General features: G+C 38.9%; 1 protein-coding gene, 1 long non-coding RNA gene and 1 pseudogene across 5 annotated transcripts in view; 1 reads left to right on the top strand and 2 right to left on the bottom strand.

Moving 5' to 3' along the window:
- Positions 1 to 5358: 5358 nt before the first annotated feature.
- Positions 5359 to 7795, bottom strand: LOC111766612 (double homeobox protein A-like; annotated as a pseudogene).
- Positions 7796 to 9967: 2172 nt separating this feature from the next.
- LOC105747119 (uncharacterized) lies at positions 9968 to 10505 on the bottom strand. Its single transcript, XR_001119255.3, has 2 exons — positions 10383 to 10505; positions 9968 to 10201 (listed from the first exon to the last, which is right to left on the bottom strand). It is a non-coding gene; the product is annotated as an uncharacterized lncRNA (long non-coding RNA).
- A 36-nt stretch (positions 10506 to 10541) lies between these two features.
- Positions 10542 to 26366, top strand: part of SCAF4 (SR-related CTD associated factor 4) — a 57666-nt gene continuing 41841 nt past the window's right edge. For 3 of the 4 annotated variants that reach the window (XM_058296157.2, XM_058296155.2, XM_058296156.2), the window contains exon 1: positions 10553 to 11055. In XM_058296157.2, the coding sequence (XP_058152140.1) occupies positions 11026 to 11055 (30 nt within the window). In that variant the 5' untranslated portion in view covers positions 10553 to 11025. Of the gene's footprint in view, positions 11056 to 26366 lie in introns of all 4 variants that reach the window. The other variant, XM_058296154.2, reaches the window with a different exon arrangement.

Here is a 26366-nt window from a genome sequence, read left to right as displayed (position 1 = left end):
AATGTCTCAAGTCAATGATCTCAACTTCAACTTTAGAACTAGCAAAAGAAGAGCAAATTAAATACAAAACAAGCAGAAGAAAGGAAATGCTAAAGAGCAAAAACCAATGAACTAGAAAGCAAACAATATAGATGATCAATTAAATCAAATGCTGTTCCCTTAAAAAAGATCAACAACATAGTTGAACCTCCAGCTAGAATGAACTAAAAAAGGAGAAAATACAAATTATCAGTATCAGGAATAAAAGAGATGTCACTGCAGACTTTAAAAGAATAAAAAGAGAATATTATGTGTAACTATATACACTAAATCAAAAAGCTTTAAATGAACAAATTCCTCAAAAATGATACAAAGGTTCATAACAATTAAAAAATAGAACACCTTAAGAACCCTGTATCATATTAAAAATCAAATTTTGGGTTTTTTTGTTTTTTATTTTTTCTCTCCCCTCAACATAATCAGCCATTCGGGCTATAAGAAAGAAATATTCTTCTGGAAGAAAATAAGGTTCACCCAATTGTGGAGAAGAAAAGAATTTATTCCCAATCTTGCAAGAAGAGGCATACAACCAGAAAACGTGGCTGGCACCCCAAACAAAGAAAAATGACACAATTTATACCCCTAAGCCTTGCACGCAAGCTCTTCCTCTGTTACTCCATCGATTGGATACCTTAGAGGTTACAGCCTATTTGAGAATGTCTAACTTTCACGTAAAAGTTTTTGATTTACCGCTTCCCCCATCACATTCCAACCATTTTAGTTTTTACCTGCTCCCTTTTGCCAAATAAGGAATGGAATTTAGTGCTGAATTGGTATTGACTTAGCTCTTTCTTGTGCATCTTTTTTATTGGCTATAGGATTGGCTTAAGCTGGTTTCCTTTGTTCCTGCTTAACCTGGGAGTGGGAGACTGTGGCAGTAGGCTGCCAGGTTACATTAATTAATATTTTCTTCCTTTATGTGAAAACTAAACTAATCTCCGTTTCTTACATGGGCCAAGCATTGGACATTGCACAAGTAGTTCCATGAGGAATGATCTTATCTGAGTTTGCTTACCATGATAACTCGAGCACCTAGAACTGTGCCTGTACATGGTAGACATTCATATTTATTTTGTGAATGGATGAATGGGCAAATGCTAAATCAGAAAGTGATATTTCACTTTGGAAAAAGAATCTTGGATCCCTACTCTCAAGTAAGAAGGAAATGGCCATGAGAAACTGTCTCCTTTTATTAGTTACCCACATGCCCACTGTTAAACTGTCATAACTAAGATTATTGATCGAGAACATCTCAGACTTGCTTTATGAACAGTTCAGGTTTCACTTATATGTATGACTTACATGTACAATTTCTTTTATTTACTCATTCTGGTTATAAAAGTTAATACATGCCTTCTGTAGCGAGTCTGGAAAATGCTGAAAGTTTAAGAAGAAAATGAAAATTCCCTAAAATCCCATCACCCTAGTTGCCAGTGAGCTCTTCCTTCTTGGATTTACTGTTTTCCTCAGAATTTGTCCACTATTTTGGCACCACTATCATAAAGAGCATGAAGATAGAGGTTGACATGAAAAGGAGTCAGGTGGGATCCCATGGGGATGGAGTGGGACATCCCTGTGAAATATTCCAGTGGGCAGCTGGAAATCCAGTTTAAACCAGGAAATAGTTCAGATCCCTAAAAGTAGAGGGAGGGGAATCACAGAATCTTAGAGAGGGGTGGAGGCTCATGAGAGAAAAAAAGGCAGACCAAGGAGAAAGGTAAGACAGGGGGTCTGGAGTCTCATATAACGTAATCAGTTTATCATGTCCCCAAATAGTATATAGGGTAAAGCATTAAAAAGAATGCATTTTCTCTTGAATTCTTTTTTTTTTTTAAGAGTTATTTATTTATTTAACACCCCCCCCACCCCCCCCCCCCCCCCCCCCCCCCGTTGTCTGTCCTCTGTGTCTATTTGCTGCGTCTTGTTTCTTTGTCCGCTTCTGTTGTCGTCAGCGGCACGGGAAGTGTGGGCCGTGCCATTCCTGGGCAGGCTGCACTTTGTTCGCGCTGGGCGACTCTCCTTACAGGTGCACTCCTTGCGCGTGGGGCTCCCCTACGCCGGGGACACCCCTGCGTGGCAGGGCACTCCTTGCGCGCATCAGCACTGTGCATGGGCCAGCTGCACACGGGTCGGGGAGGCCCAGGGTTTGAACCGCAGACCTCCCATGTGGTAGACGGACGCCCTAACCACTGGACCAAAGTCCGTTTCCCTCTTGAATTCTTACCTATAAATTTTTCCTTGGGCTCTTTGAGTGTGATGCTTTATATCCGTGTTCTCCATACCTGTGGACTTTAGCCAGCGTTCATTCTGAGACAATGAGTTGACATGTGAAAAGCACAGAATTAAGCAGAATATTACTTCCTGAAGGCAATACTTTCTTTCCTTTGAGTACTGATTTCATCTACTTCTTTAAAAAACACAATGGAGTCTGTTTGGAAAGGCTTTTTAGAACTATTTTCATGCTCACATTATGAACAAATGGATCTGTTTAAACCGAAGTTCTTTTAGAAAAGGCAAGTTTTGCAAGTGGATAAAAATGTCTTGCTGATTTTTATCAGACATTTATTTATGATCCTCCAGCCATCTTTTTAATGTGTTGCATTCCTACTACATCAAAATCTGCTCACAAAGGACAGTCTCCTGAGTTTTTGTCCTTTGCCAAAAAGTTCCTGTTGGGACATTTGACTCTTCTGCCTGAACAGGTAGAGATGGAAGTCCAGCAGTAGCTGTGCAAAGGGCTGCCAGATGTCCCAGAGCAGATAGAGATGGTGCCCTCTTCAGAAAGGAAAATGCTGGAAAATATTGGTAGGTACCCAAAGTCTAGTTGATAACTATTCCCCAACCTCCCAAGTACTGTGAACACAAAAACCAAACCACCCTATCTGGAAAAACAGCTTCCTAAACCTAAGTTACTTTCCTCAAATACAAGGATCCTAGAAGCCCAACCTTGTTTCTTGTACATTCAAATTTCCTTAATAGGATAGTACACAGAAAGTGTTCCCCTTCTGACTGCCATGCTCTCATTCAACAACCACTGCAGAGCCCAATAGCTGTGATGCATTGAGTCCCAAACTTAACATGTCCAAAGCAGAACTCACCATCTTCCCCCTCAAATCCCTCTTAATCACTGCAGCTCAAGATGGCATCCTTCCTTAGCCATGTCCACTACCCTAACTGCTAGGAGGAGAGATTACTTGCATGAACTGGGGAGGGATGGTGCCACGAGGCTTTGTGGATCTGTTGTTAAGTTCTGTCACTGTTCCCATGTCATATGAGAGTAATGCAGACTTTTTATCAGGTAACGGCAAGCCAAGGGTCAGAAGTGCTATCCCAGGGACATGAAAGCACCCGGAGGGAGATGCTGAGGCTTGCTGGGAGAGGCGTGGGAAAGGATTCCAGCGTAGTGCCTGGCTCAGTAACTGATTGGTGAATGACAGGAGGTGATGATTGAGCAGAATCTTCATGCTAAATGGGCCTACATCCAAGAGCAGGGTGAGGCTCTGCGAGGGAGCAAAGGCCCAGCCTTGTCAATTCCCAGCAGTGTTCAAGGAATGACAGGTCTTGGGGTGTGCCCTGGAAGCAGGGGAAAGAGGCCAAGGGGAAAAGGAGGCTGAAAACTTGACATGAGGATGTTGGATAATGTTTGGAAGACAGCTAATATTCAGGAAAGCCCAAGACTAGGAAGATAGAGATCTACGAGATCTATGAGATCTACGAAGATCTGCATTTTCTAATACAATGTTGGTGATTCTGTGGATGACAACTTATAGAAGCAAAAATGGTTTGGAAACCTTAATAAGCATAGTTCAGCTGAGAGAGAAAACGGTAGTGATTAAGTAGACACTAAGTAGACAATATGTGGACACACAAAATAAAATAAAATAGGGGGTCCGTTTTGTTGTTTGTTCCTTCAACAAATAAGAGTAATTTTTCTCATCTTAAAAGCTACCTGTTAACACTCTCCCTTCATCCCATGGCTTCTTCCTGATGCCAACACAACTTGCCTTTATAGCCATATTTCTGTAAAATGTCCCCTGCCTCCCTTGCCCTCTTCACTGCATGTCAGTTCAGCTTCTGCGCATACCACTCCGGCCAATGTTCCCACTGAATTTTGAGATACCAGATGCATCTGGTACTTTACAATTCTTATCTTGCAAGATTTCTACCCACAGCCCCAGACAAACAGTGCTAAACACTTTTTTTCTTTACTTTTTATTTTGAAATAATTTCAAACTTACAGGACAGTTGTGAAAATAATGCAAACTTCATATAGAAAATTCCAGCATATCACCCCACACCCCCAGATACCAGATTCGTCAATTTTAACATTTTGCCACCTTTGCCATATCATCATTCTTTCTATCTTCCAAGAGCAGATTTCTACATTATACTCCTTGGACACATAATACTTCCATGTACATTTTTCTAGGAACAAGAATATTCACTTATGTAATCACCTTAAGGGCAGTTATCATGTTCAAGAAATTTAATATTTTTTGTTATTTATTTAAATGTACGCCCTTTTGTCAGTAATACCACAGAAAGAATATTGTGTCCTTCTTAGATGCTTCTCATCAGGAGGCACTTCATGTCAGTCTGTGTAACTGTTGGTGAAGTGAATTTTGAGCACTTGGTTAAGGTGGAGTGCCAAGTTTCTCCATTGAAAATTCACCTATTTTCCTTCTGTAATTTATAAATAATCTATGGAGAGATTCTTTGAGGGAATACATATCTCGTTCTTCATAAAACATTCATTTAAAGGTTTTTACATACACTGATGATTTTTGCCTGACTCAATTATTACTCTGATGATTGCAAATGCTGTGTCAGTTTTATTTCCACCACCCTCAAGCTCTGCTGAACTCTAGAGCAGAGGTTCTAAAACTTTTTTGCTCTACGGAGTCAGTCAGGTAAAAACCACAGACCCCTTACTAAATCTACACTATACTGTGTATTATTTAATAAATATATCACACCCATACAAGAATTTTTTTAAAATTTCAATTCAAGTTCACAGACCCTTTGTTAAGTTTCCCTGCTCTAGAGCCAAGCTAGGCCAGTAGCGCTGGAGAGTGTCTCTTGGACCTGTTTGTACCTCCTGAAGTCTTGCTTATCATTTCCAGGAGGCTCAACTTGCAGTCTCAGAGTAGAGGTGCATTCCAGGAAGAGTGAGAGAGAAAGATTTGGGGCCCAGACTGAGGATATAAGATACACTGATCTTGTTTCTGTGTCCCGTCATCCTGGTGCCAAGGAAATCAAACAGTTGCTAATGCGGCTGGTGATATTTTGTGTAGCTTCTATGCCTTGAACTCTCTCATCTCAGAGATTTTGTTCTTGGTCTTGTCTTTGTTCTAAGACATCAACAGGTTCTCATTTTCTCTGGTCATGGAATATAGATCTTCAGTTTTGAAACTAAGTTTGGATTCTTGACTCTGGAACTCCAATTTCTTTAGCAAGTCATTCTCTGGAATCAATCTCAGGGTAAGGATTGTTCTTAAATACCTTGATGAGAGTGCATAATTGGGAACAGGTATAGGAGGTATGGCACTATCTGGCTTCTTTATCTAGAATAGTTTGAATCTTTGCAGGGAGATCTTGTCCATGGCTTCTTCAGGTTCTCTTCTTCTCTGGAGTAAGTGCCTAGCTTGTCAGTTCTGAAACCAAATCTGGATTCTAGACTCTTCAGTGCTAATTTCGAAAGCAAGTTTTTGTTTGGTAGTAAGACTCGGGTAAAATTTTTGGTTGAAATTATCAATGAGGATTTTGAACAGATCCACTGTGAATTTAGTGCAACCGCACCTTCTATATGCTGCTATGATCTTGTTTGATGAGTTGTCTTGCCCATGTTTAAAGGAATTCCTGGTGTTCAAACATGTGACTAGGAGTCAAGAAATTCAATATTGATGTAAAGCTTACATTCTACATTCCACCATTTTTTTATGTACCAACAATGTCCTTTTGAGCCTTTTTTCCTCCATTCCTAGATCCAATCCAGTATCAAGTATTGCATTTGTCATTATCTCTTTAGTTTCTCTTTCTTTTCAAATCATGGAAACATATTTACAACATAAATCTTTCCTTTCCAACCCCACCTAGGTACACCATTCAGTGGGATTAATCACATTCACAATTTTGCAGTGCCCTCTCCACCATCCACTACTAGAACTTTCACTCCACTCCAAACAGAAACCCTACATTCATTCTGCATTAACTCCCTATTGTCCCTGCTCCCACCCCTGGTAACCTGTGCTCCACTTTCTATCTCTGTGAGTGTGGTGGTTTGCAGTCATATGTACCCCAGAAAAACATGTTCTTAAATTTCATCCATTCCTGTGGATGTGAACCCATTGTAAGTAGGAAATTTTGATGTGGTTACTTCAGTTAAGGCATGGCCCAGGATAGGTCTTTATCTTATTACTGGAAACTTCTATAAGATAATGAAATGCAGACAGAGAGAAAGCAAGCTATGGAAGCAAGAAGCTGAAATCAAGGAAACCTGAAAGAGAAAGGAGAGACCAGCAGACAATTCCATGTCCTTGCCATGTGGCAGAGGAGCAAAGGATCTCCAGCAGCCAGTCTTCGGAAAGAAAGCATCACCTTGATGATGTCTTGATTTGGACATTTTTCCAGCCTCAAAACCATGAGTGAATAGATTCCCATTGCTTAACCCAGCCCTTTTCATTGTATTTGCTTTGAGCAACCTAGGAAACTAAAACCATGAGGGTTTTTGTTGTTGTTGTTTGTTTGTTTATTCTCTATTTTCTTTGCAGTTACCATGGAATTTAAATTTAACATTATAAATCTAGAAAAATTTTGATTGGTTTGACACCAACTTAACTTCAATAGCATAAAAAAACCATGTTCTTATACTCCTCCATCCCCCTACCTTTATGTAGTTCTTGTCACAAATTGCATATTTATACATTATGGGTCCGAAATGATTAATTTATTATTACATTTTATGTATTTGCCTTTTAGATCCTGGAGGAAATTAAATGTGGAGTTACAAATAAAAAATACAATAATATTGGCATTTATATTTACCCATGTAATTATCTTTACCATAGATCTTTATTTCTTCATGGGACTTCAGTCAATTGTCTAGTGTCCTTTCCTTTCAATCTGCAGAACTCCCTATAGCATTTTTTTGTCAGGCTGGTCTAGTCTAGTGGTGACAAAACCTTCAGTATTTTTTTTAAATCTGGGAATGTCTTAATCCCTCCCTCAGTTCTGAAAGACAGTTTTGCTGACTACAGAGTTCTTGGATGGCAATTTTTTGTTTTCAGCACTTTAAATATGTCTTCCTACTGCCTTCTTGGTTTTCCATGGTTTCTGATAAAGAAATTGACACTAAATTTTATTGAGACTCCCTTGTATATAACACATTGCTTCTCTCTTGCAGCTTTCAGGATTTTCTCTTTATATCTGGCCTTTGCCAGTTTGATTATAACATGGCATGGTATGGGCCTATTTGAGTCTATCCTGTTTGGAGTTCATTGAACATCTTGGGTGTGCATTTTTAAGTCTTTCATTAAATTTGAGAAGCTTCCAGCCATTATTTCTTTGAACATTCTCTCTGCCCCTTTTTTTCTTCACCTTCTGGGACTCCTACAATGTATATATTGGTAAGCTTGATGGTGTCCCACAAGTTCCTCAAGCTCTGTTCAATTTTCTTCATTCTTTCTACCTTCTGGTTCTCAGACTGAATGATTTCAATAGTTTTATCTTCAAGTTCATTGATTCTTTCTTCTGTCATCTCCAATCTGCTGTTGAACCCCTCAAAGGAATTTTTTTTTGCCCTTTCTGCAAAGATTTATTTATTTTTTTATTGACTTTGTAATAATATTACATTAAAAATATATATGTGAGGTCCCATTCAACCCCATCCCCCCACCCCCCCTCTCCCCCCCCCAACAACACTCGTTCCCATCATCATGACACATCCATTGGATTTGGTAAATACATCTTTGGGCACCTCTGCACCTCATAGACAATGATTCACATCATGGCCCATACTCTCCTCCATTCCATCCAGTGGGCCCTGTGAGGATTTACAATGTCCGGTGATTACCTCTGAAGCACCATCCAGGGCAGCTCCATGTCCCAAAGACGCCGCCACCTCTCATCTCTTCCTGCCTTTCCCCATACCCATCGTCCACCATGTCCACTTTTCCCAATCCAATGCCACGTCTTCTATGTGGACATTGGATTGGTTGTGTCCATTGCACCTCTATGTCAAGAGGAGGCTCAGATTCCACATGGATGCTGGATACAATCCTCCCATTTTCAGTTGTAATCACTCTAGGCTCCATGGTGTGGTGGTTGTCCTTCTTCAACTCCATCTTAGCTGAGTGTGGTAAGTCCAATAGATCAGATTGTAGGTGCTGGAGTCTGTTGAGGCTCAGGACCTGGCTATCACATTGTCAGTCCAGAGATTCAAATCCCCTAAATATATCTTAAACCCCAACATTAACTGCACCTCCAGCACATTAGCATGAAAGTTCAAAGGAATTTTTAACATCTCTTATTGTGGTCTTTAGTTCTATTTGGTTCCTTTTCCTAATTTCTTTTATTGAAATTCTTTGTGTTCATCTTTTGTTTTCCTAATTTCCTTTAGTTCTTTGAACATGTTTTCCTTTAGCTCTTTAAGTATAATTTAGGGCCACTTTTAAAAGTCTTGCTTTGGAATGTCCCAGGTCTGATTCTCCTTGTTGATGGTTTCTAATACTTGAAACTTCTCGTTTCTTTGTATGTTCTGTAATATTTTGTTTAAACCTGGACATTTGGATATTTTAATGTGTTATCACTGGAGTTTAAATTCTGGGGTATCTGTTCCTTAATGAGCTGAACACTTTTCCCAGCTCTTTTTCCATCTCTTCTTACTCCAACTTCTTACCTCTTACATACCTGCGTTCTCAGGTTTTTACTTCCAGTTTTTGTTTTTTTTTTCGTTTGTCTATTTCAGCTCCTTCAACCTCTAGCTGTGCACTAATGACTCCCAGATCTCTACTTCCACTCAGCCATCTCTCCTGACTCCACACTTGTTTACCCAACTGCCTCCGAGACATCCTCATTTATTTGTCCCAGGGGTAGTTCAAACTCCACAGGCCCCAGACGGAAGTCATCTTGCGGTGTGACCTTGGGCACCGTAGTTAATTGAATTGAGCCTCAATTCCTCAACCAGGGCATTACTAATAGCCACCTCATACAGAAGCTTGTTTTGGACATTAACTGAAATAACACAGAATAGCATGTCCTGTAGACCCTGGCACATGGTGAGATATTTATACATTGTTTACCATTCCTGAATATCTGATCTTGCCTTTCCTTTTCCACTGCCATCATTTAAAACCTTCAACATCTTCTGGGACCAGGGACTACTCTTTCCCCGACCCCAGTCTTTCTCCTCTTCCAGGTCTAGCCTCAGCCTGGCTTAGAATGTTCTTCTGAAAGAGAATGTTTCATGACACCATTCTCTTCTTTCAACTTTTCAATGGCTCCCCACTACCTTAAGAACAAAACCCAAACTCCTTGGAAGGACACAGAGGCTCTTCAGCACCTGGCCTCAGTCACAGTCCACCTCACTCCCTAAGATCCAGCTCGTCCTTTCTCAGGCAGTGATACCACAGTACTGTCAGATCAGTCCTGCAGGAGCATCCTCCCCTCTTGCTACTTCTCCTCCTTGCAGATGTAGCTCAGGTACCACTTTCTCTTGGGAATCTTTCTGGACTTATGGTCAAGACCAGTATCTTTCTTATTTCTTCCCCAGGGTCTCCGCTCTAAAACTTCTGCTTTGGCAATTGTCTGCTCCCTTGCTTGTCATCCCCTCTAAACAGAGTAGTCTGCAGACAGAAAAATTATCTCTTATTTCCATATCCCCAACACCTGACACAGTAAGTACTCAAAGAAAGCGAATCAGGGCAAAGTGTTTCCGCCAAAAAGAAAAAAACTTTATTTTGGGAATCAGTATCAAGGTTTGGCGAATCCACTCCTTCAGCGGTCCAAGGCTGCACGGGGGGTTCCTTCAGGCCAGCGTGGATATCCAATACCTGCCCGTCCTTCTTGGTGCTTCATCTCGGCGAAGTGAACCCACAATTAAAATAGACACAGGACTGCATCTGCAGGAGCTTTTTTTTTTTCCTCCAGCAGAATTCAAAGGCGCCTGCAAAGGCATGGCCAGCAAGCTGAAGTTAAATCCTGCGCCCTTTGTGCGACGTAGCCGGGAACGGCTCAGACGTCCGCCCCCTCGACGGGTGCCGGGCCTGCTGGGGCAGAACCGCGTGCAAAACGCACCCGGGGGGCGCGCCATCGGACAAGGAGTGGCGAGACGCATATGCGCGTACCTAATCCGGGACAACCTCCTGGCGCAGGGTTCTCGCGGGCTCCCGCGTCCTCTCGCGCCCCTCTGGCCCAAGACTGCCCGGAGGCCGGCGGGAAAGCACCCGGCGTCCGGCTGTCACGTGCCTGCGGCCGGGCGCGCAGCGCGGCGGGGCGGGGCCAGCGCGGGTGGGGCGGGGCGGAGCGGGAGCCGGGCACAGGAAGCGCTGGGAGGCCCGAGCCGTCCCAGGGTGCCCCGCGCGGCGTGGACTCGGGTCGCTGCCGCCATCCCGCTGCCGAGGGAGAGAGAGGCCCACCCGCTCGCCGGCCGGGCCCGTGTGAGCCAGTGCGTGAGGGCGCTGGGGGCCGTGTCAGCGAGACGCAGAGCGCAGCCGCCACCACCAAACGGACATGTTGGAGCCCAGCGCCGCCGCCTCTTTTTCTTCACCCTCCGAACGGGACTGAGAAGGGGCCCGCCACTCCTCCGCCTCTGCCTCAGCCGCCTGCCCCGCCGCTTGGGCCGCAGCTTCTTTCTGCCTTGGCCTCTGGCTCCTCTGCTCGCCGTCTCCCCGCGTCTCCCAGGCCCAGCCGGTTTCCCGGCCCCGCTCCGCCGCGGCGCGAGGTCTATGTGACCGGCGGGCCCGGAGCAGCCGGCGCCGCAGCGCGAACATGGACGCCGTCAACGCCTTCAACCAGGAGGTGAGGAGTGCTCCGGGCAGGGGGGTGCCGGGCCTGCCGCGGGGACCGGGGCGCTGTTTCTCCCGCCGCCGGAGGTTTAAAGCCTTGGTCGGGGTGGGGAATGCTTCCTGCCCGGGTTCCGGGGCGGCGGGGCCTGCGCGGAGCGGCCCGGGGCCCGGGAGAGGTCGCGGCGGCCCTGGGAACTGACCCCACGCCCCTCCCCCATCGCCCGCCCCGGGGCGGCGACCTCGGGCGGCCCCCCTGGCTCCCTGCCGGCCTTCCCCAGCCCCCGTTGGTGCCGGTGCCTCTAACTTCACCCCCTTAAGTGTTCGGAGGCACTCGCTCTCTGTTCCCGCTCCGTTATTGGCTTCGCGGTGCCCGGAGCCCGCAAGGGGCTAAGAAAGCGGCGCGGGCGGGCGTGTGGGGTTGGGGGCGGGGAAGCGGGAGCATCTGCCGGTCGCTGGGCTGGCGGAGCGGCGGCCTCGGCTCTCCTGTTGCTCAGGCCGCCGCGCGTCGGCGGCTGGACTCTGATCCCGGGTCGGAGAGGGGTTGGAGAGGGTGTTCACTCTCTCCTCCGGGATTCGCACACCTGGGAAACGGGGATACTAAACGGACAGGGGTAGCTACTTAACATTTCGAGTCGTGAACATAACACTTAAGGTTCTATGACCCAACGTGACACCTAAAAAGTTGAATGGGAGAGAAGAGTATTCACTCCCCCTTAGTCCGCCTGAAATCCGACTTTCCCCTGCAGTCCCTCACCCTCGCACCGGCTCCCGAGGTAGTTAATCCTTGACTCCCTTCTACGGGAATATTTACGTGTGAAAACCTTCCCAAACCGGGCATAACCGTCTGCTGCTTTAAAGCTCTCTAGTTGTAGCATATCATTCCAGGTGCTGCTCTTGGAGTGTAGCGCCCACATCCTACTTACCAGACAGATCGGGGGAGACGGGGGTGGTGGGATGGACTTGACCATTGATGATTTAAAATGCAGTTACAGAATGGAAACTATTGTCATGTGTTCAACTGGATTTTCTCCCACTCAAGATAAACCAACTTTGAGAAAAATCAGATGTAGTAGTTCCAGATGTCTTGATATCGGCTTTGAAAAAACTTACTGCATCGCACAAGATTTTTGTAGTTTGGTTTATAAGAGAATTAGGGTGCAGTAACTTTTTCCATTTACAGTGCCATAATTTGAGACCCTCCAGGTATGGTGCAGTTAAGACCGTTTATTGCCTTAAAGATTATTGTGGAAATGATTTGTTTCAATTAATGATAGTTTATAAACTATCATAACAACAGTAGTTGCAACTTGTATTGAACAATGTCTTGCAAAGTTCATTACTGATGATTTTCAAAGTAACAATATTTCTTAATTTTTAATGGTCAGAGAATTTGTGATAGTAGTCCCCAGTATTTCAGGTTTGAAAGTTGACTTAGCTTATTGAAGGTATAATTCATTGGAATATTGGCTTTATGAGGGCAGGGCCTTTGTATTTTCTTGCCCCCACCCCAGCAGGGACTCAGCAAATACTTAAGTGAATGAATGAAAAATAAGAAGATTAATTTTTTACACATTTGAAGTTCATTTCCCTCAAAAATAAAACCTAACTGTAGAATATTTTTAATGAACAAGAAAGAGGATTTTTATTGTATTCTTAGGATCAAAAGTACTTAATCTTGATGTAGGCATTATCAAAATGGACATTAAGCAAAGTATCTTCTGTTAACCCTGAAAATGTGTGAGCCATCATTAGATTTTACTTTGAAAAAGCAAAATTAGGAATGGTGTTGACTTCTTGAAATGGGGAAGTGGGATTTTAACCTTCTAAAATGTCCAAAATGAAAATTTTCTTATTATTGCTCATTTTTTTCAAATAATTTTCATTTCTGTCCTTTGGCTTTTTTTATGAACTGCAAATTACATTATGTTAGGTTTGTGTTTTCAGTTTGAGCCGTCTATTACTAAATTTAAACTTTTTTCTGAAGAAATTAGTCTGACTTTAAAATCTGTCTTCTTGTGCCTGCTTGATTTGTAGGCTTCTGAACTATTCCTGTTCATGATATGTTATTGATAACTTCTAACCTGAAATCTTCTAAATCTAATCTTATAAAAAAAGTTGTGTTCCTGCCCAGCCACAAGGCTATCTCCTGAATACTGTGGAACTGTAGAGGGTTTCTGTCTCTAAGAATCTAATCTAATATAAAATATGAGGTTTAGGCAAATAGCTTCAATATATGATAGAATAGCTTCCTTTTGGGCCCTTATAAAGTACTGTAGGTTAGCCGCGAAGGATCAGTGAAGACTTCAGAAGAGAAAAGGATACTGGTTTTGAGATTTAAGAAGGTGTAAGAAACAGTGATTCAAAGGGCAGCTGTGCTTGGAAATAAGCGAGTAGCAGTTTGATCTGGAAGGCTACTGAAAACAAGGAGGTTATATAGTAGAGTTTGGGCCTGACATTTACAAGGTTCTTTGCTGTCTAATGTATTGTGAATAAGCTGTGAACATGTTGAATAGTGGGGTGACATAATCAAAACTTTAATTTGTAGTGGTATTTAGGATGTATTAATAGGAGGCAGAAATTGGGGTAGGATTGTCCAGATGGGGACTGGAGTAAGAAAAGCAGGTAGAACTTGAATTTAGCAAGTCTAAGTGGAAATGGAGAAAAGTAGAAAAGGATGTGTGCCAGAGGAATCCATGGACCTTGGCATTTGATAGGTTTTTAAGCTCCATTTGCCCCCACATCTTGTGTGCTAGAAGATCTGTGGCATCATAAACACAAGACAAGCAGTCATCAAAAGCATATTTAGTGGAGAGGAAAATATGTTTGGTTTTTTTAACAGGTTGAGTGTGAGTTATAAGTAAAACGATCTTGTGGAAATTTTGGACAAGCATTTAGGCATGTAGGACTCAAACTTGGATGCAACCAAGAGATAGAGGGAGACATCTGGGAATCATCCTTAGATGTGCCCTGGAGAAAATTAAGAGGGGAAGAGAAAAGGACTTAACATTTAATAATCATCTGTGGTATGTCAAGCATTTTATATGTACATACCTAATTTAATAATCCCATATCCCTGCATGACATCCATTTACAGACGAGGAAACTGATTCTCAAAAGAACTTAAGTAATTTTCACCCTAAGTGCCTACTGTTAGCTAGTGTCAGAGCTGGGATTTGAATACTGATCTCTCCAACTTAATTGCTGCCTGAAGATACTTTGTGTAATACTAGGGGAGTGGTCAGAGGTTGAAGACCTAAGGAAAAGATCACTAATGGGGAGTGGGTGTGGCTCAGTGGTTGAGCACCTGCTTTCCATGAACAAAATCCCGGGTTCAATCCCTGACACCTCCTTTAAAAAAAAAGTAAAGAAAAAATGCTGAAATTCTTGGGGGTTGATGGGATCTGAAGTTTAGGGTTGAATGGTGATAGGAAATAAGGAAATGGTAGTCCCATATGCAAAGTAGTCTTTTGAGAGGTTTGACAGTGAGGGAGTATAGTGAAAAGTTCCCTCAAGGATGAAGGGAAGAAAGAGGGATTTATATATTTTAAACAGTATGTAAGGTCTCAGTGGGGTTAACTTTGGAGCAAAATTGTGGATAAGTGGACAGGGACAGACTGGCGACACTGTTAAAAGAGGTCAATATCTCTGATACTAAATGGAAGGAATGTAAGAAAGATGAGGTTATTAAAGACATCTGGGGAGTGAGTGTACGGTGGTTGAGTGCCTGTTTCCCATATACTAGGTCCTGGGTTCAATCGCTAATGCCTCCTTAAAAAAAGGGAGAGAAAGACAAAAAGACATCTACCTGAGTAGTTGGAGGATTTTATTAAAGTTCTATATTAATGTCTTATGATAGAGAAGCTACATGAAAAAGAATCAATTATGGCTAATACTTAATTGTATTCTACTATGTTGTATATACATTCCTTAATGTGAAGAGTTTGGAACTTAGTAAAAGTTTGAATGGGTGAAAGTTATAGCTTGGATTGCATTTTCAGCCTTAAATCTTTTCTCAATCTAAAAATATTTCTTGGCACCTCATTATTTTTGCAACATCTACACATTAAATAACATTTTCTATAAAAAACTTCTAAGGCAAATCAGTGGCAGTGTTTTCCATTTCTGCAAATCTCTTTTAAACATTTGATTAATAAAAGCTGGATCCTCGTATCCACTTCTTTTCATCCCTTGTGATGCCACATTTCAGGTAGCTTTTAGAAAATGCTGTTATCTTATAAGAGAGTGAAAATGGAAATAAAGCCTTTGTATTAATATGAAAACAGTTTTGACCTCAGAGACCACCGACTGGGAACTCTGGTATAACCAAGTTTGGGGGGGGCACTCAGCACTTTTTGAGAACAGCACTAGTGCACAGGAAGCTTAAGTAGTAGTATGCATGTGATGCTTCTTTGATGTGCAGGAAAAAAATATTAGAGCTTTTATATTCATTTGTATCTTTAAAATTAGAAATTAAGCTTTATGAATACATACTGTTTGAGTTAACACTGGTACACCCTGTTATCCTAAAATAGATTCCACATTGCAGTTTGAAGCTTGCTGCCCTTTCCTATTCCCACTGCAAATCATTCTTTATGACTGTTGTACATTTTATTTATTGGTTATTAAGTGTGATTGTCTCTTAGAATCTAAATCATTTCATGAGGTTACCTTTTTAAGTATTTTTTTAAACCAGTATAGTTGACCTTTTTGGTTTTTACGTTTCTCTTCTCTGAGAGTTGTGTCTAAAGAAGTGGACAAAGAGTTGAGACAAAAGTTCTTACTGTGTGGAAGAGATATAAAAGACCACATCAGTGATTGAAGTAAACATGGAGGTTTCTCTTGTCTCTATTTACCATGTAATGCTATTATTTTAGTTTAGGATACTAAAAGTTGGTTATAGTTTTACTTCCTCTGCTCCTTGAGTCGTAGGGTGTTGTTAATCTCTGACAACAGTAGAGGTCTGGTTTTATAGTGAGTTGGCTAAATTCTAGAGCAGCATTATCACTGAAATTATCCCCCCCTCTAATTTTTTTTTTTTTTTTTTTAGTATTCTGTTTCAGAAAAAAATTACATGGGCACATGATTTGGAAGTGATTCTGAGAAAAATTGGAATAATGGAAAAACTTGTTTATAAATCTTGTAAAATTTTCACAATAAAACTGCACTTAAAAGAAAGTTGACAAAATGATAGTTGCTTTTGTTTTACTGGATATAAATTGAAGGAGGAAAATTTTTACCTTTTTAAAATTCTTCATAACATTTCTTGAGAGAAGTCATACTTTTTTTTCAGTATATTTCAGAGCCGCAGCATTCAACTTTAATAATCTTAAAACAAACTATACTATGATATCATATATCTAGAACAAGCAGCTTACCTATTAACAGTTCAACATTTTGGTAAATTACTGCATTGTGTTCCTTTTGAACCACAGAAAAGGTAAAGAGATGGTAATAAACTTGTTTTAGGATTAGACCTTACCAGGATCTTTTGAGAACTTGGACTAGGAGAGACATGTGTGTTAATTTTTGTGTTAATATTACTAAGTATAATAGTGTACTGGCAGGATTTTTTTTTTTTTTTGATAACTAGGAGAGATTTCAAATAATGGTATAATTTATTCCATGTTTGCCTCATACTGCTCAATATTTGCATGGTTTATAGATTACATTTCATTGCTTTATAATAAGAGCTCTTTATCAGTGCTTGTGAAAGCATAGATAAATAGATACCTTGATATTTCAATGAAATACTGTGTAGATAACTAGCAGATTCAGCAAGAAAACAAACATAACTCAGGAGAGGTGTTAAAATTCAGAAGCTAGGGTTTTGATTGGGGAGGGGGGAAAGACAGCAGAGCTCAAGTGAAAGGTGGAGGGCCACCCAAGTTATAATTTGTGTTTGCGTAACTGGTGGTTTTTGGTATAAAGCCACGTAGTCAGTGATCCCAATTGCAAGAGACAATGGAGAAGAGTGGCGTACTAGCTTATTTGACATCCAGTGCAGATCTCTTGTGCACGCGCACTTTCTCTTTCTCTAACCACCTCTCTCCTCTGCAATACAATTATTTTCAGAAATAATTATAAAATGAAATGAGTAATAAAAACAGCCAGAAAAGAAGCTTGAACTTCATTCATTTTTATATATATATATATATATATATATATATATATATATATATAACCATGCCAGTTACCGTAAAATGAAATACATGTTACATTGAAAAAAAGTAATGGATTACTACTTTTAAAGTGCATTAATATATTTTTTGAAACAGGAAAAACTTATTTGCACACTGGTCTGTCAGAATAATGAAGAAGGATAATCCAGGTTCTTTGCAGGCCTTCTGCAGATTTGTCAATTACTATCAACAATTGATCATCTCATAATTCGTGTTCCGTAGACAGGTAAAACCAGATTTATCCATCTTCACCCATAATTGATTGAAGAACACTTTATTTTAACTACAAAAAAGTTTTTCATGAGGCAGTAGATATACAAATAGGAAAAGTTTTAAGCATAAGAGTAGGGTACATTTGGCAGAGATTTACAAAGACCTCGTTTTATGAAAAATTCTGGAAAGTATAATGCTTCTTTCCATGTCTCTTTTCAGCATTGATTCCAGCACTTTTTAGAATGTCTCCTCAGTCAAAAAATTTCACACACAGTTTTCCCAGAAAATGCAATGTAAATTTTAATTATATTTAGTATAAACTTCTGAAGTTTTATGTTAATGTCCATTTCCTTTTTTGTTACCTTTTAATGACCTTCTCTGTAATCTTTTTTTTTTTTTGCAAGTTCCCAGTTTTCTGTTGGAGGGGGTCTCTTACCAATTGACACTTCATATAAAATCTATAATCTACTCACCACTCTCCTCCTACCACCCCATGAGGCTCTGGACTCCTTTTTTTTTTTTTAAGATATATAGATCACACAAAACATAATTTTTATTAATGGCCTTCTCTGTAAGTTTTGTTTTTCGATCTTCAGTTTTAATTTTGTGTTTCACTGTACCTTTGTTGAAGATCAATTCTGGCTGTTTACAGGTATTTCTATGTCTGTTTCACCTCACCTAAAACTTTACCAGAACAGAAGAGATACCTGAGGAAAGAAAAACTGCACACAGCTGTCATATTTCAAATGTACCACTTAAACACAGGAATTTATATAGATACCACAGCTTACTCCCAAATGAACAAATGTAGCTCATCCTCATGTTTTGGGCTTCAACCATGTAATTGGATTTCCAGAACAAACTGCCATGCAGAAGAGCTTCTTAGAGAATGTGTAATTAAAATGTGCACATTTGATGCTTACATTGTATATTGTTAAAGCCACCGCAATTGTTTAAATCATAGTCTCAGTTAACAAAATAGTTTTGGAAGGAATCTTTTATCCCTTATATTACAAGTTTCTGGTGTTTGGTGATAACCAACTATCGGTTTTATGACTGTATTTAGAGTCCTTAGAGACAATTTACTCACTGCCTACACCAGGGTGGACTGTTCCTGTTGCCCTACTGTAGGTATGCTCTTGCCTTTAAATTCAATAGTTGATCAACCCTAATGCTTGTAAATCTCCCTCTACAGTATCCCCAATATATCTGTATGCACCTTAGCACATGGATTACACTTTATTTTGTCAGATCTAAATTTTAAATGGATTATAGATTTCCTGCTTAAAGAAATCCTACAATATAGAAATTTACTGCAATATACTTTTTAAGCCTTTAAGAAATAGTCTTTAAATGTTAATGGCCATATGTCTCTTAATTAAGAGTTGTCGAATGATAGATCACATTAGAAATGTCAGCCACGTTTGGGGTTTAGTGGGAGATACGTCCCAAATCTTTATAAAGGCCTTTTACCTTTGTCTAATTTAATAAATTTAAGAGCGTATTTTATAAAGTTAATGTAAACTACCAAAAGTTAGTTTTTTGGTTTTTTTTACACATGAACTATCTAGAATAGGCAAAAGAGAAAAGTATATTATTGGTTGCCAGAGGTGGGAGTCGGGGTGGGAAGGGGAGTGACTGCTAATAGGTTTCTTTTGGGGGTGATAGCTGTTCTAAAATTCATGGTAATGTTTCTACTACTCTGTGAGTATTCTAAAAAAAAATGAATTGTGTACTCTAAAAGGCTGAATTTTATAGTCTATGAGTTGTATCTCAATAAAGCTGTAATAAAAAACAAAAAAGGATTTAGCATGCTATTTTCACTGTTTAGGTGCTTGATCTGATTTTTCTGTTAGATTGAAAACAATGTCCAGGAGCTACTGAGTGATTTTGTAGATTATTTTGTTGATCCTGAATCCTAAGGTTGTTCAAAGGAAATTTTTAGTTTTTATATATTTTAAGAAGTAATCTAGTAGACAGTTCAAGGAACGGAATCCTGTATTTGCATAACCAGGTGCAAGCTAATGTAACGGGTTTTTTGTTTTGTTATTTTTTTGAGTTTTGGTCTATGCATTTTTTCCATTTTAAAGGTATGAATCCTGGAGAGGTGGTACAGATTGTCCCAAATTAAACAGTATAGAAGTAGAGGTTGAGAGATTTGCTCAAGCCCAATTCACAGGTCTACATACCTGGCCTGCAGTTTTTTGATCAGTATCTTTTGGATCATGTATGACTTTTGTACATTTGAAACATGGTGGCAGGTGCACTATCAAAGTAATACACTTTTGGAAGAATTTATTTGTCAAAGCTTAATAATGAAATATAAGTTTTTATGTCATTTACAGTTATGTAGTGTATAAAATCAACTTTTAAGACTTACATGCTTTAGTGTGTTTATGGTTTCTTTTCTAATTTATATTCAAATTGAATTTTATAATTTGTTAGGGGTTCTGTAAATGCTAACTTTTTAATTTTAATTTTATGCATAGATCAAGTGACTACAACTTTGGAAATAACTGGATTTAAGTGTTAATTTTAAATTAAGTTTTTTCTTTTAATCAAAAGATTTTAAATTCTAGAACAAACTTTTATTGCTTCTGTTGAAGGAAATATTTAATTCATAAAATGTTTTATAGCCAACTTTTAAGGGACACAAAGTTCACTAGTGAGATAATAATAATAAAAGTGATTTTGAAATCTGGCATCTGTGCTACCAAATTAGAGCTATGGCATGGATGAAACATTTAGCATTTCCTAAAATCACCTCCTGGCCTTTTTCTTGAGTAAGTGAAAAGAAGTTATGGATTGATTGGAGTTCATTGAACCAAAATGAAGGGTAAGGAATGGAAAAGGGCCTATTGTGGAAAGCTGGAACTGAGCGAGTTAAAAGCCCTGGATCAAAGAGATGCAGCCTTGGCTCAAGAAGTGAGTATTTTGAGTGAAGAGCAGACCCTTGGAAATTGTTGAGAAGCTAGACTTAAATAAAGAATAAATTAGGGACTACTTTATATGGTAAGTTGTCTGAATAACTACTTAGGAAATTCTGCCAGCAGCAAATGGTAACAGAAGGTGATACAATTAAAAACTGGGGAAAACTGCAGGAAGTTTAAAAACTGTTTATTATTAATATTCTTTTTAAATTTTTTAAATGCACATAGTTGGGAAACGGACTTTGGCCCAGTGGTTAGGGCATCCGTCTACCACATGGGAGGTCCGTGGTTCAAGCCCCCGGCCTCCTTGACCCGTGTGGAGCTGGCCCATGCGCAGTGCTGATGCGCGCAAGGAGTGCTGTGCTACACAGGGGTGTCCCCCGCGTAGGGGAGCCCCACGCGCAAGGAGTGCGCCCATGAGGAGAGCCGCCCAGCGTGAAAAGAAAGAGCAGCCTGCCCAGGAATGGCGTCGCCCATACTTCCCGTGCCGCTGACGACAACAGAAGCGGACAAAGAAACAAGACGCGGCAAATAGACACAAAGAACAGACAACCAGGGGAGGAGGGGAATTAAATAAATAAATAAATCTTTTAAAAAAATAAAATAAAATAAATGCACATAGTTAACCTCAAATGGTTTTATATTTAATATTTGTTAATATATATTTTGCTTAAGTGTGTATATTTTGTAAAATATTTTTCTAAATTCTGGAACTAGGAGAAAGTGAGCCAGTGTGTGGGAAAATGTGTTAAGGTAATGGAATTTAGGAAGAAGTAAGTATGAAGATCTTTTAAACCTTTGAACTTGAGACTACTATGTGCAACTTGTAAAAATATCTCGTTTTGAATCTAGAAATCTGAGGAGGACAACAGTTAAGGAGAAATAGAATTACTTTTCTGTTCTATACTGTTTGTCACACTGAAGACCTTGCCCCATAGAAGCTAGGAAGCTGGACAGATTCTTTTTCTTGTCTCTGTATTGAAAAAAAGGCCTTGCAAATTGTATATTTCACAATGGGAATATTTCATGTTGATGCCAGACCTGTCTTGTCTCCGTATCTTCCTCAAAGCAAGTGAAAAACTAAATGGTCACCTTTCAAATGAAGGATTTGACCCTGGAAGGTGAATGGAATTTTTCACGGGAGTAAATTATATCCATAATTAAAGGGATATTTTCTTTAATGCCCGTATATTATTAAAAAATAATATATTTGACAACAACATCCTAGATTTGGAGTTTAGATCTACAAAGGCTTCAATTATCATAAGAATTTAAAGGAGAAATTTCTCAATCTTTTTAAAATTTATTTTAGTATTACTAAAAGTTTTATTTAAGATTTACAAATCATTTATTTAAGCATAGTAACTATCAACTTCAAAGACAAGATTTGCTCCATGGACATATATACGATAATGATGACCATAGTTAACTGCTTAATTAAATTTATAATCAAAAGTGGGAGAAAGATGCATGTTTGCATCTAAGACATAAAGCTAAAGTTCATTTCAAAATCCATGAATTTTAATTGTTTTGTTTTAAAATTAGTGCAGATGAGCTAAGTTTAAATTAGAAATAGAAATAGAGGGAAGCAGATGTGGCTCAAGTGATAGGGCTTCTGCCTACCATATATAGGAGTACCTGGGTTTGATCCCGTGGGCCTCCTGGTGAAAAAGAAGAGAAAGTAATGCCTGCGCGATGAGCCAGTGCAAGAGTGCAAGATGATGACACAACAAAAGAGAGACAAAGGGGAGAGTCAATGTGAAGTGCAGCAGAGACCAAGAACTGAGGTGGCACTGTTGACAGGGAACCTCTCTCCACATCAGAGGTCCTCAGGATCGAATCCCAGTGAATCCTAGAGGAGAAAACATGAAAAGACCAAAAAGAGAAATAGATACAGGAGATCACACAGCGAATGGACACAGACAGCAAAATAGCAGGGGGGGGTGGTAAAATAAAATAAATCTTTTAAAAAGAAATAGAGGAAAGAATCCCACTTTTCAAATGGCATTAATGTTACAGAGTATTGCAGTTCAGTCTCCCTTCCCCTCCTCCTTCCTTCATCCCCTTCCCTTCCCTCTCCTCCTTTTAATTTTTATTTTGAAATGATTTCAGACTTACAGGAAAGTTGCACAAATAGTGCAAAGATAATTCGGAGAACTCAAGTTATACCCCATACCCAAGTACGAAATTTTACCAACTTTGAGCTTTTTGCTACATTTATTTATATCATTCTTCTATCTGTTTTCTAACATTTGAGAGTAGCTTACATTACTCTCCTCCTTTACCACTTAATACTTACATACATCTTTCCTAAGAACGAGGATATTCACTTACGTAACCACATTAAATACAGTTACCAAATTGAGGAAAGTTAACATTGATGATTTAAAGAAAAGTTTAGTTTGTATTCCAGTGCTTTCAATTGTTCTAATAATTTCTTTTGGGCATTTTGTCCTCCATTATTAGATCCAGACAAAGGTCATGGATTATATTTGCCATTGTTTCTTTAGTCTCCTTGTTTTTTTCCTCAATGTCAATGACATATATACAACATAAATTTCCATCTCAACCACTCCCAAGCATACAATTTAGTGACAGTCTCATTCACAGTGTTCTGCTACCATCACCACAACACATTATGGAAATGTTTGGAAATGTTTGTATCATCCCAAGCCGAGGCCCTGTGCCCATTATGCATTAACTCCCCACTCCCCACTCCTCTCTCCCATTCTCCCGTCCATATACCTCTTTTCTACTTTGTCTTTGTGAATTTACCTATTCTAAAAACCTTACATTAGTGGAATTATGTACAGTGTTTCTCCTTTTGTGTCTGGCTTATTTCACTCAGCATAATGTTTTCAAGGTTAATCTATATTGTAGCATGTATCAGAACTTCATTCCATTTTCTGAGTAATATTTCATTGTTTATATATACCACGTTTTGTTTATACATGCATTAGTTTTTTAATTTTTATATATATATATATTTTTCTTTTCCATGCATTTGTTGGTGAGTACTTGAGTTAATTCCACCTTTTGACTGTTGTGAATAATGCTGTGAACATTGGTGTACAAATAACTGCTTGAGTCCCTGGTTTCAGTTTTTGGGTATATGCCTAGAAATGGAATTGTGGGGTCATATGGTACAATTCTGTGTTTAACTTTTTGAGGAACTGCCACACTGTTTCTCAGAGTGGCTGCACCGTTTTACAATCCTATCAGCAATGTACAAGGATTCCTATTTCTCCAAATCCTTGTTGGCACTTATTTCCCTTTTTTTTTTTTTTTTTTTTAATAATCTGTTTTGGTGGGTGTGAGGTGCTATCTCGTTTTAACTTGATAGTTTTAATAATATGGATTTATTTTCTGATTTTAAAATAATTGTAGAAAATTTAAGAACTTGTGATTGCTTCAGGTAGATTTCTTTTGTAGAATTATTGGTTTGAAAGGTATAGGCATATTTTTAATTCTTGATAATAGATTTTTAAATTTTTCTCCAATTAGGTTCATCAGCTGTGTATGTGAGTTCCCTTTTTGCTTTATGCTAAGCCATTATTGCCAATTAGGTAATTGAAGAATTGTATCTCATTGTCTTAATTTATACTTTGATTATTGGTATGATTGAAAATTTTTTTATTAACCATTGATATTTCCTTTGTTAATTATGTTGCTTTCCTCTATAATTTTTTTCATTTTAATTTACAGTTTGTGCTGTTAACTTTTTTTTTTTTTTTTTTTTTTAGATTTTATTTATTCTACCACCCCACACACCCTAGCCCCATTGTTTGTGTTTGCTGTTGCTTCTCTTTAGGAGGCATTAGGTGTGGGAGAGAGGCACTCAATAGCTTGAGCCACCTCAGATCCTTGGTTTGTTGTGTGTCTCATTGTCTTTCCTCTTTGTGTCTCTTTGGTTCATCATCTGGCCATGCTTGGTGGTCATGCCACCTCGCCTTCTCCAGGAGGCCCTGGAAACCGAACCTGGGACCTCTCTTGTGATAGGCGGAAGCTCAGTCTCTTGAGCCACATCCGCTTCCTTGATTAACTCTTATACAATATCATATCTGCTTTCAGATAGAATGGCATAATGGTATTTATTTTTAATGTGTAACTCCTCCTACCCCCCCTTCAAATTTATTTACCCAATATTTAGAAAATATTCACCCAGACAAACTTTTGGTAAATTGTATATTAAAGGTATAAAACGAAATGCCAGATAAGAAGGAACGGTCAACTATCCCTTACCTGTTTTTTCTAGCAATAAGTGTTTTATGGAGTTGCTGCCTTCAGGCTGTAATTAGATGAACAAAATATTTTGCAGAAAAGATTATTTTTAAAGTTTCTAAAGTGTTTGTGTTACTAATAAACATTAAAGTTACATTGGATTTAACTCTTGATTTGGTTTAAGCTGGTGGGTCTGATATATTAAGTCGAATGAGCAAAAGAGGAGGAAAGACTGGGGGATTAAATGCTTTGGTATCTTTGTCTTATCAGGAGGGAGCTTTGCATACCAGCCTATCACTGTGAATGTATGCATTTCTTTTTTGAAGCATACTTAAACTTTTTCTTTAAATTAAACTTTGTAATTATTAATAACAGAATCTTCAGGGAAAGTTACTTTAGCATCTTGTAAGTCGTAATAGCAAAGGAAGGAATCTTGGATATAATCCAGTATAAACTACATTATAAAGAAAATTTAAGGAAAGCAAATTTTAAAAAGCTTAGAGAAAAAAAAAGTATAGGTATAAGAATCCCATTCAGAGAGACTTAAAGGAAATACTGCTAGAGGGATTTAAGGTTGAAAAGGTTATTTTGACTAGTTCATAGCCTTCTACATTCCCTTTGCCTTGACATCTCAATTCAAATTTAGAACGATAACTTTAAACTCTGCCAGTTTATTAGACAGTTTGTGAGTTTCTAGAAGTTGCTAGTCACTAGGAGCCAGAGTGGAACCACTCAAAATTTACAATAGACTAGTTGGTCTGTTGTCAATAGATGGCATCATAAATAAGTTAGAAAAATATAAGCAGAATAAGAATTGTTGAATGGATTTTAGCCAGTTGGCAGTACCCAAAGAATATTAGATCATTATCCTATAAGTAAGTTCCATTCTGTTAAAAAGTTTTTTCTTTTACCCTTGACTTAGAGGAAAACATATAGCACAGGTTCACGAAATTTACATTCTGGACCAGTTCCCACATCAAACAACAGTATTATTTCAAAACTACCTAAATAAATTGAAAGACTGTCTGAAATCAATATAAAGTCTACTGAAAGATAAAGTCAGCATGAAGATCTTGGTTTTGATAGAGATGCTGGCAAAAACTGTTTTAAGGGTTTCAGTTGATTGTAGGTATGAGTTAAAGACTGAAGTGCTATTTTTAAAACAAATCAATTTTATTGATACATATTTTAAAAGCATACAAGCCAACCAAAGTGTACAATCAGTAGTATTTTGTATAATCAAATAGTTGTGCATTCATCAATTCAATCATTATCAGAACATTTTCATTATTCCAATAGTAATAAGCAAAAAAGAGACAAACTCATCACCTCTCAATCTCTCTTTGCTTCACCTACTATACGCAGCTCCTATTCTGTTTCTTTCTCTCTAGTTTACTTGTATTTATATTTTATAAAGGTGGAATCAAGCAGTATGTAGTACCTTGTGTCTAATTCTTTTCCTTCATATATTTCCCTTTTTTTTAATTCTAAAGGAATAGTATTAATATGTATTACTATATGCTACTGGCCATAGTTTTCTTTGGTTGTGTTTTTGCCTGATACTAACATCTTGTGACATTAACATACATTTGTTCAGTTTCAAAGAAAAAGTCTTATAATTGCAATAATATCCATATTCATATTTCACATGAGGTTTTACTACCCTAGAGTCCCATGTTATATTTTTTTAGCTTCTGGTAATATACATGACCTTAGACTTTTCCTTTCAACCACTGTCATACCCATATAATAGCACTGTTAGTTAGAAACACCATGGTGTG

The sequence above is a fragment of the Dasypus novemcinctus genome, chromosome 4, assembly GCF_030445035.2.
Source record: "Dasypus novemcinctus isolate mDasNov1 chromosome 4, mDasNov1.1.hap2, whole genome shotgun sequence".
Lineage (NCBI taxonomy): Eukaryota > Metazoa > Chordata > Mammalia > Cingulata > Dasypodidae > Dasypus > Dasypus novemcinctus.
The sequence above is the reverse complement of the archived record's forward strand: the minus strand, read 5'-3'. Positions and strand labels throughout refer to the sequence as shown.